Raw genomic sequence first — 10783 nt, 5'->3', positions numbered from 1 at the left:
ACAACACAATCTTTGTGAATTCTTCTATTTAATACTGGCTTCTATTTAGTACAGCCCTACTTCAGGACTTTGCATATTTTTATTTGAATAATATAATTTGCTGGGTTAGCAACAGGAATTTATATTAATTCGAGCATCGGCCGCCATCCTCCTGATTTTTCTCACACTGACAATATGAAAATGTGTCTGTTAATCTCAGCACAAGACTGGAATTAGTGCTTTATATTCTCTAGCTACCCCCCCACCCTTCCCACCAACAAAACTGTATAAGGTCTTTCAACGCCTTCTATAAAATAGATTATTATAAAGTAACTCAAATATGTAGGCTAATTAATCTTACTCAAATGTCGGGATGATTCATGCCCTGTCGAAATCCTCATCTTCTCAGCTCTCTTAACATTATTGTTCTTCTGCAGAATGTTGAACGTGCGGTGGGGGCTGAGGATAGTACCGCTTATCTTGCATGACCGTTATATAGCCACAAACCAATAAAAACATTCAGACATTATTTTGTCACTTATGGATTTGTGTCAAATTAAGACAATTAACTAAGGCAATGCAATGTCCACCACCTGCAACATTTAATACAAAAATATTATAGACTTTTTGTTACTTGCCTTGAAAGCCACGTGCTTGTCACAATCAATATCCATGATGAAGATGAATATAATTTAGTCAGTGAGTTGGTTTATTCCACAGTTCAATCAGGATTCACTACAGTTAATCAGAAGAAGGTTGTCCATGCAGCGACTCCCTCATCAGGCGCATGTAGTAATTGTAATCACTCTTTAGAATACATTCACACAAAGGACAGACTCAACTCAGTGGTCATAGATTATCAATATGATTATGCACAAACTATAAAACTAACACCTGTCTTTGACATTGATACATTGGCTGCACATATTCTCTTGCACACAATCCTCATAAGTACTATACACAAACTTAGTTACTGTATGGTGCAGAGTCTCCAGAACCTTCTATAGAGAGCCAAAGTGGAACATCACTTCCTGCTTCAGCACTGTACCAGAGATTTTCATCCGTCATTTATTTTCCCATAGACATTTCGTAAAATGCATATAAAAACAGTTTTACTTGTTCAAACCAAACAGTTCAGATATATTTAGAAACAGAAGAGATTGCATAACATTTCACTGGGACCAAAATGTAAAGAAAATTCGGGTTTAAAGAAAATATTTTTTCCATGTTGTTGTTTTGGTCCAAGTGAAATGTTCTATGGTCTCTCCCGATTCTAAATATAGCTGAACCGTTTGGTTTGACCAAGTAAAACTATTTTATAAGCATTTTACAAAATGTCTATGGGAAAATAAATAGCGGATAAAAAATATCTGGTACAGTGCTGAAGCAGGAAGTGACGTTCACTTTGCCTCTCTATACTCCTGATATTGCATAATAAATATAATTTGACCTTTTAAGACTTGGGATGATTGGGACAAGTGTGCTGGCAGAGAAAGGATTGAAACTCAGACCAGAGAGATTAAATGAAACCTTGAAGAGTGTGTGTGCATGTGTGAGACCGCGGATGATGAAAGAGACCCCCAAGTGTTGCTGTGTGAAACACGACCTCTTTGAAGGCTTATTACGTCTGCCAACAGAGTTGGCCGTTGGCCAGCAGGCCAGCGAGGTTGGCCTGGAGGTCATGTTATCGCCTCCGTTTGTCTGTTTGTCTGCAGGATAACTGAAAAAGTTATCGACGGATTTGCATGAAACTTGGCCGAAAAGGTCATGGGCCAACTTGGGACTGATTAACATAAATCCCACGGCCCACTGGCTAAAAGGGGGCGTGGCAATGGGTGTGTCCAATCACAAAAAGGCGGCCAACGTTCAAACGGATTCACGCAACACCACAAAACTTGGTCGAAAGTATGCACTCTACCGAGTGTCCTCTAGTTAGGCCTGTTGTATGGTGGGAAGCGGTCACCCCTCTAACCCTGAGATAGCCCACTTACCCTATTTCATCCCTAACGGCCCTGTCCCAAACACTGACAATGTACTTGCAGAGTTACAAAGGGGTCAAAGCAGTTAGCTTTGGAAAGATTGCGCTCCGAGCCGTTGGGTGGGCTAACTGCTTTGTGGACACATCTTGTGCAGGATGAGCTGTTGAGCTGATGAGCCTTTAGCCCTTTCCAGGAAACACTCACAGCGTCAGCAAGAAGAAAAGCAACGGAACCACATTGTGGTGAAGTACGTCATTGTCTTCATAGGTTCACTGGATTATCAATGCCCCCTGGAAGAACACACATAACCGTGCTGCCTCCTTCGTCTTATCTTGATGACCAAAAATAAATACTTTCCTAGAGTGGGATGGCCTAAGGTCCTTCTATAAGAAAAGTCCTTCCCTCGATCATATCCGATGCGATATGAAAACCTGAAGACTAATAAATATTATTCTCTTATTCACCGTCTTTGCTGTGCAGCTTGCTCTTCATCTGTGCTCCACAAGGTTCCTTTGTCTCTAATGAGTCATCACAGATGCTGGTTACATTGTAGCCATAATAGGGAGTAGAAGCATAGCACATGACACTGGGCTACATCAAATTGTATCGGTATAGGTATAAGTTGGTGGTGTCCATAAGGAGAGTATGGGATCTCATATGATTTCTGTGCTTCAGTCGGTTCTGTTCTTAGAGGAAACACCTCCCACTTTATATTCCCTCCTCTGGCCTGAAGACTGTGACGCCATCGAGTTGTACTGGAAAAGCTCCGACTTGTAGGAGACCCCCTCGGAAATGTAGGGTCCAACTCATCTGCTCAGACAGAGCAATGAGGCCTGCTTCACAGTTCACACTACGATGCCCGCCTGAAAGTTATGACGCAAACTTCTTTCCGCTTTGTGCTTCATATTGAATAACCGACGTGCCGGCAGGCCCCCGTTCAGATCAGGTCGGCGTTACACACTGCTCCGGTCAGCGGTGCCCCCCTTCAGATATTGTGGGCCAATACTATTTGTCTTCTCTTGTTGTCTCCATCATTCACTGTCCTTTCTCTCTCTCCAACTTTCTCTATGGTTTTGCTCTCTGCTCCTCTTCTCTCTGTGTCATCTGCCTTACCGTTTTTTTTTCTCACCGAGCTCTCAGTGCTGCAAGAGGAAATTGGTCGCCATGTTGATGTCATTGTTCGAAGCTCTGAGGGCCTCTAGCGCATCAATCCTGGAGAAACCCATTTCCACCAACATGGCTACCTGAGGGACAAAACACATCGGTGAGGAGACATCAGCCATCGCAGCAGGCAGACAGATCATCACCTGGGAATGTTTAAGGGCGCCCACACATGACGAGCACAGGTAAGGCGTAGACGGCCTTCCCCGATACATCTTTATGGAAGTATGCATGGTAGCAGGAAGGCAGAAGATATCAAAACACAGAGCCATTGTTACCAAACCATCGGTCCCAGATTGTTTTACATTTGTACAATGTACCTGAGCGTAGATCAAAAGAAAGCTTTGCCAACTGCTCTCATTACTCATCACAGAAGACAGATCATGTATCATAGTTTTGGAAACTCAGATACACAGATGAAAAGTTTCTCGATGTATACTGTACACACCACATCAACCTGTGAACTGACTGGAAGGAAGCGCATTGAAAGTTCAGTTGGGTCAAAGGTCAACTAATTTCAACTTTGATTTTGAGCACAGTGACTTTGGTGGAGCTTTTGCTACAACAAAAGGTAGGCATTACTCTCACTGGTCTTCAACATTTCCCCACCTCATTAACTCATGCGTTCATTTCAAAATCTCTCTAAAAGTGAACCAATGCTACGAGTGAAAAAGACCCGCAATGTATATAGAATAACTGCATAGTACACAAAGCCACACACAAACACACAGGCGCACACCCACCTGCTCCTCTGCGACGGGAGAGTTGTCCAATAGCGGCAGCTGTGGCTGGGGGGAGGGGTCTGTGTGAGCCTGGGGGGAGGGGTCTGTGTGAGCCTGGGGGGAGGGGTCTGTGTGAGCCTGGGGGAGTGGCGGTGCTGCAGGGCGGTTCTGCCCCCTGTGTCTCAGGGAGGGGAACAACCTGGTCCAGTCTAACAAACCAGCCTGAACACACACACACACACACACACACACACACACACACACACACACACACAAGGGGACACAATCAATTGTTTGTGTGTGTGTGTGTGTGTGTGTGTGTGTGTGTGTGTGTGTGTGTGTGTGTGTGTGTGTGTGTGTGTGTGTGTGTGTGTGCGTCTGCGTCTGCTGAAGGTGACAACAGCTACTGGCAAGGTGCAGTGATCGTCGCTCTTATTGAATGCTATTAAAAAAGAATCTAACATACAAATCAATAAGAGTGCATTTGCAACTTCACTATTCATGTCTCTTTGTTACTCACTTCAGTGAAGATAAATGATTCCTCACTGAAATTATTATAAATTATCCAAAGAAATCTCACGGCTTCGCGCGCTCCTTTGCTAGCGTCCCTCGCTGCCTCGCACCCGCTCGCCCGCTCGACTGGCAGCGCTCATTTGTACCTACCATGCCTCGTAGGTCTGCTCTGCGTCTGCGCAGGCTCGCAGACGCAGCTAGGCCACGCCTCATCTGCTCATCTGGCATGCGCAGTTGAGCAATTGTGGGCTGTGGATCCTAGCCTTATTATAGTAATGAGATGTGTTCATACGTGTTATGTACAGTACTGTATATATGCCTGGTAGTCATTTTAACAAAAATCTGGCACTCTACCTATTTTAAATGCATTTTTTTTGTGTATGTAATCAGGTACTTTGTGAAATATCCAATAAAGATACAAATAAAAAGCTCATTAGAGTTTGAATTTTAAGCCTGGAAGGATATGTGTCTGTCTGTCTGTCTGTCTGTGTGTCTACCTGTGGCTGGTGTCTGGCGTTCCTCCTGGCCTCATTGTATTGGGCCAGCAGCAGCTGTTGGTCCAGCATGTCCATTCTCTGTTGCCGCTGGATGTCCAGGGTGGCACCCATCCCCAGCGGGGTCTCAGCACTGGGCTGGGTGCCTTGATGGACAGACATGAGTGATTAATGACATCGACAGCCAGGGAAAATGTCTATTTATATACATTTAAATCGTGATTATTCGGTCGGTGGATCAGTAAATAGACACTTTCAACTGCCCTCCTTAGGTTTGTGTTTGTATAATATTACATGATGATTCTATATGCCAAAGGCCACATAATCATCTATGATCATAGTGTACCTGACTCTTGCATTTCTTACTGTCTGTTGCTTTCAATTTCGGTGATCAAGGAATTTAAGCTTGTTCTAGCGAAGTCATTTTGGATAAAGGTATTGGCTAAAAAATAAACTCAAATGTAAATGTATCATTCTTCTACAGATGGAGATCATAACGCTACAAATACTGAGGGATCACTGCACACACAACACAGTCCACTGTGCAAAATAAATATTAGCACAGGATCCGATTACCAACAGATGCACTCACCTGAGAACAGGGGCTCCAGGATGTACCGTCCAATACGAGACAGCCAGGCCGGCATAAAGAGGAGCCGCTGTAACCAGAGGACATTCAAGTGGTACAGTGCGCCTGCTATCTGAAAGGCACATGGAGAACAACATCAGTATACAGTATAGTAGTACTACATAGACATACTGAACTGTGTAGAGATCAGGGGTTTTGCGAGGACATAATATGCAGCGCACTGCACAGAGGGGTATGAATATAGCTCGATATATTTAACGATCTATCTCACAAGCGCATGATAAATGCAGACTAGAATTTAGCTCAGTGGTTTTCAACCTTAGGGCCGTGACCCTAAGTGGGGTCGCCTGGAATTCAAATAAGGTCGCCTGAGAGGGAGGGGGGGGGGGGGGGACATTTACACACCACACACAATTTAATACTACCGAAGATGATTAGGGTCACTTGCGATTTTTATTTTTTTAGTTCTGAGTTTAAAGTGATAATCTCTAAGATTTCAGTTTTGTTCTCTTGGGTGACTGACACCTATGGCGATGAGTGGTAATTGCAGGTGAGATGTGACATTACTGTCACATAATGTCACTATACTGCAAAGGCTTCCATCAAAGGACCATAGATAGCCTCAATCATTGTGAGTGACTCTTGTTTAACTTTAACCGGAAGTGGGCGTGGTTTCGGCCGGAAGTGGGCAGAGATTCGACCCATTTTTGGTTGTTGTTCCTCCCCAAATTTACAGAATAGCTTCAGCTATCAGCTTCATCTTGCTTCTTCAGTTGCTATTCTCTCTCCTGAAGATTTGTTTACCGACGGGGAGAAAGCCCCACGTGATAGCCACCCGTCAATCTCTCTCTCTCTCTCTCTCTGCTCAATGCTGTAACACCATTTTATTTTGAAATTCAGTTGACTTTGCCATTTCCCACGGATATTGTCACGTTTTTCCTTCATGGCTTAACAGAAAAAGTCTGCCTTCACGCGCCTAGTCAGGCGAGGCGTGGGTACACGCAAGGTTCACGTTGAGGCGCCCTGTGTACACAGCCTCATTGACTAAAAAGGAGTCAGGACGCCTATTTAAAAGCGTGGGTAAAGGCAAGGCGTAGGCAATGCTTGGGTGCTGTGTGTGAACATAGGGTACACAGGGTGAATTTTATGAATGGAAAGGAAAATGATACGTATCATATCGCATTTCCCAGTGCGCATATGCAAATCTGAGTCATTTCGCAGTGTGTATACGCCGTATACCTGCATATCACGTAGACCAGTGATACTCAACTGGCGGCCCCTGTGTGGCCCGCGATGGAATTGGAAAAAAAAAAAAAAAAAAATTTTTTTTTTTTTTTTTTTTTTACAGTGCACCTGAACGCAACATGCAAGATACCCGCTGAATAAGTGTCCAAATGTTCATGTCATTCTGGCCAATACTCCACTTCTGTTATAGCATTTCAATCTGGAATAGGAATATCTTTCAATAATCTATGATTTAGCTGCTAAATTGTCAAATACCGCCGTCTGCTCGCTACCCAGGCACTTATGTACCGGTATGTACCGTACTTAAACTAACTAACTTAACCTAACTAACTATCTGGTGTGCACAACATTGTCAGACTAAACTCCGGCTGACACCCCAAAAACCTACAATCCGCTACAGAAGAAATGTATATTGATTGGTTATTAACTGGCCCCTGGCCTTCTATCATTTCACGAAAGTGGCGCCCGGGCAAAGCAAGTTGAGTATCCCTGACGTAGACTACACCACTGGTTGGGAACCCCTGATTGAGCTACTCACTAGTCCACTGAGTGCGATGAGCCACATGAAGGTGCTGGAGGTCAGGAGCTGGAAAACAGCAGCAGGAGAGAGGAAGAAAGAATGAGAGAGGATCAGAGGAGTGCACAGCAAAAATACACTCGTACAAAAGACTGAGAGGGAGGGAGAGAGAGAGAGAGAGACACAGACAGACACACACATACACAAATTGATACACACAGACTGACCTGTAGTCCAACGATATAGACCAGAGACTTGTTGGTGATGGGGATATGGCCCAGGATCTGAGTGACCGGCATCCTGGGGATGGAGAGATAGAAAGGCACAAACAGAGCGAAGACTGGAGAGAGACTGGGAGGCGAGAGAGGGAGGAGCCAAGAGAGCGGGAGTGAAGGAGGAAGAGAGAATGGGAAGAAAAGAAAACAAAATATGACAACTGATGAGTTCTAACTTGACAACGTCGTGGACATGTGTTTTGTTACAGTGTGGTTAATACCAAGCGGGGAAAACATCAAGAGGTTAAGAGTGACTCTGCTACTCACTGTACATTCATTGTAATATTTCAATGAAATCCTGGAAATTTCATTTTAAGAGGTAATGCTCTTCAAAACCAAGTAATTTTGCCTTTTCAGAAATGCAATACTTCAATGCTGCTAATGTTATAGGTTGATGTGCTTAAGTGGCCACTAAAGTGACAACGCTATTCTTTGTTCAAACATGCTTTAGCGTTGGCTGGGATCTGTGTGTACTGTAGCTACTGGAACGGCCAGGCTACTCACAGTCCTGCAGGCAGCTCCACCACCTCGTAGTCAAACAGGAAGTGGACAGCCTGGGTCAGCAGGAAGTCCATGAGCGCAGACACAAACCAGGTGCCCAATACGAAGGACTGGAATAAACAAACAAATGTGCCATCTGGGGTGATTGGAGCAATTTGAATTTAAATTATACTGTCTTCCTGTATGGCTTGAAAAATTATGTGAAATGTATGTGATTTTTTTTAATGTGGTGTCTAATGATGTGTGTACTCACAGCAAACTTCCTGGTGCCAAACCTCCTCTCAAATATGCGGAAGTTGTAGATGAGCAGGCTACTACAGAAGGTGTCCTTTAGGTCTAGACAGATCAGCCTGCCACACACCCACCTCCACACCTAGGGCACACAGGGGAGAACGCAGTTACAGGTGAAGATAGCCTCCCTGATCATGCCTTTTTGGCAGTTTGTCGTCACCGACAAACATGCTGCACATAACCCGTAACTCACACCTTCAGACTTTTTTTCTGAATGTAAGAAGACCCAATATGCAGCACTCACAGTGTTTTCTATGGAAAACACTAATTTACCATTTCTCTTTTGTCGTCTTCTGCCAAAAACTACAGTGAGAGTAGTGAAGTGCATTAGAGTGGTGAAGTGCATTAGAGTAGTGAAGTGCATTAGGTGGCTTTTTGGGGTGATGGTGGGACATCCTCTCCAAGGAGGAAACCGTTTGCATCAGTGGTAAGAAAGACAGACTTTCAAAACTCTCACATATTGCTGCCTTCAAATGGAACTCGTGGACATGGTGAACTCGGATGTTCTCTTTATCAAACCATAAACCCAACCCCATTGGAAGGCAGCAATAGGGTCTCTCTCTTCCACACACACACACGTTACCTGGTGCTGCTGTGTGATAGCCTGCAGGTTGTACATGAAGAGTCCCTGGTACTGGGGCAGCAGGGTGAGCATCACAGTCAGCCCACTGAGCACCAACAGGAGGCCTTTCGACAGAGGAGCCTTGTCTGTGAAGAACACAGATATAGTTTAGCAACACAACTGACACAGCGTCGCCTTCTTTTGACGTTAGCCTACTAACAGTTGTGTTGATGGAAGAGAGAAATAAGGGGTTCATTTGTTTGCATGGGCGGGGCAGCCACATGACAGCCTCAGACAGGTTAAAAAGTGTAACCACGTTACCGTTTTTTTTTTTTTTAGAAACGACTAACTATTTGATCGTGTGAATTTAGTTCATCCAAACGATGCCAAAGTAAGGGAAAACTTCGGCTGTTAACCAACAAAACGAGATTGTGACGTTATATAAATAGTGGCCCGTGTAAATGAATGACAGTGCAGTGCTATCATTAGTTAGCCAAGCTAGCTGCTCCCGTTGTAAGTGACAGGAGAAGCTTACAAATACTTACAGAGGCCTCGAGAGCCGGTGGTCGTAAACATGGTGACTAGTTGAGTTAATAAAACAAAAGGACGACCCCCTATCCCAAGGCACCAATAAACTAACTCTAAAACAAGTTGTGGAAAACAGCCATGCTATCAGGAAAGAGAGACAGGGGGAAAGGGTTATCTCCTACAATAGCCGGGGAAGCCCAAAAAGTCAATCTGCTGATGTTATTAAAAAATCGACCTGCTGAGGGCGCTGTTACTCTATTATAATTTACTCCAGAGGGGGACATGACGACTGTCGACCAGTGGTTCAAAAGTGGGGTCCGTCCTTGAGGGGGTTCCAGAGGGTTCCCGAGCAAAAATGGCAATACTTTATTTTCACTAGAATTCCAAACATAACAATGGCAGAATGTATGACTATTTTGGTCATGGGATTCATACACTTTCTGTAATAAAACATCTAAGTGTGATGATCCTCCCACACTTTCCTGGCCCTGCCTTGCAGGAGCCTGGTGTTGTGGTGGTCGTTAGGCTGATTGGGTGCACTAGCTAGTGTACTGCTTGGGTTTATAAGGTTTAAGAAGACCTTCAGACCAATGCACCTTTTGTTCTGTTAATTTGTTTAATGTAGTTTGTTTTGTCTGCTATTTTTAAAGTTAACAAATTATTGCTTTACTTTTTACTTTGGTGTATGACTCCCCTCATACAGTATGTTACAACCTGTCTCAAGGAAGTAACAAATGAGGGGAGTCACACCAAAGTCAAATTTAAAACAATAATTTATTAACTAGAATGATTGGAAAATAATTAGCAGTGTTGGGCAAGTTACTTTCAAAATGTAATATACTACATATTACTAGTTACTTTCAATTGAAAGTGACAAGTTACTTTACAATTTTACGGTCTTGTTACTTATTACACTACTTTTGCATTACTTTCACCATAATAACAGCAGTAGCAGAATGACATCGCCGGCCCGGAACATCCCGAAAAATAATTTACCCCGTCTTGAAGTCAGTGTAAACTGTCCAAAATTCTAAATGTTATGCTTTTCCATTGTTATTGTCATCTATAGTTCTTATTTGCCTAAAAACACAATTTGATTAGGAAATGATTCTATCTTTATTTAAATATGTCCTCGGATTACTTTTTTTTTATCTCAATTTGTAACTTGTGTTACTTGACAAAGTAACTGGTATAATATTACTGAAATCCTATTGCTAATAATAAGTTATATTACTGAGTTCCTGCTAAAAATAATATATTACATTTAATATGTTACTTTTGTAATGCATTACCCCCAACACTGATAATTAGACAACACTAAACAAAACCTACTCTAATTTGTATCAGTTTAGGGGTCCTTGATGTCACGTGAAAAAGTTTGAGAACCACGACTAAGACTTGCTTGTTCTCTATAATCATAATGTAAT

General features: G+C 43.2%; 1 protein-coding gene across 1 annotated transcript; it reads right to left on the bottom strand.

Annotated features, from left to right (window-relative positions):
- Window positions 1-621: 621 nt before the first annotated feature.
- Window positions 622-9484, bottom strand: ubac2 (UBA domain containing 2). Its single transcript, XM_083651132.1, has 10 exons — window positions 9374-9484; window positions 8850-8974; window positions 8229-8348; window positions 7979-8085; window positions 7427-7550; window positions 7221-7268; window positions 5441-5549; window positions 4852-4994; window positions 3863-4063; window positions 622-3202 (listed from the first exon to the last, which is right to left on the bottom strand). The coding sequence occupies exons 1-10, from the start codon at window positions 9402-9404 to the stop codon at window positions 3095-3097; spliced, it is 1116 nt and encodes a 371-aa protein (XP_083507258.1). The 5' UTR covers window positions 9405-9484; the 3' UTR covers window positions 622-3094.
- Window positions 9485-10783: the final 1299 nt, after the last annotated feature.

The sequence above is a fragment of the Poromitra crassiceps genome, assembly GCF_964638095.1.
Source record: "Poromitra crassiceps genome assembly, chromosome: 14".
NCBI lineage: Eukaryota > Metazoa > Chordata > Actinopteri > Beryciformes > Melamphaidae > Poromitra > Poromitra crassiceps.
The sequence above is the reverse complement of the archived record's forward strand: the minus strand, read 5'-3'. Positions and strand labels throughout refer to the sequence as shown.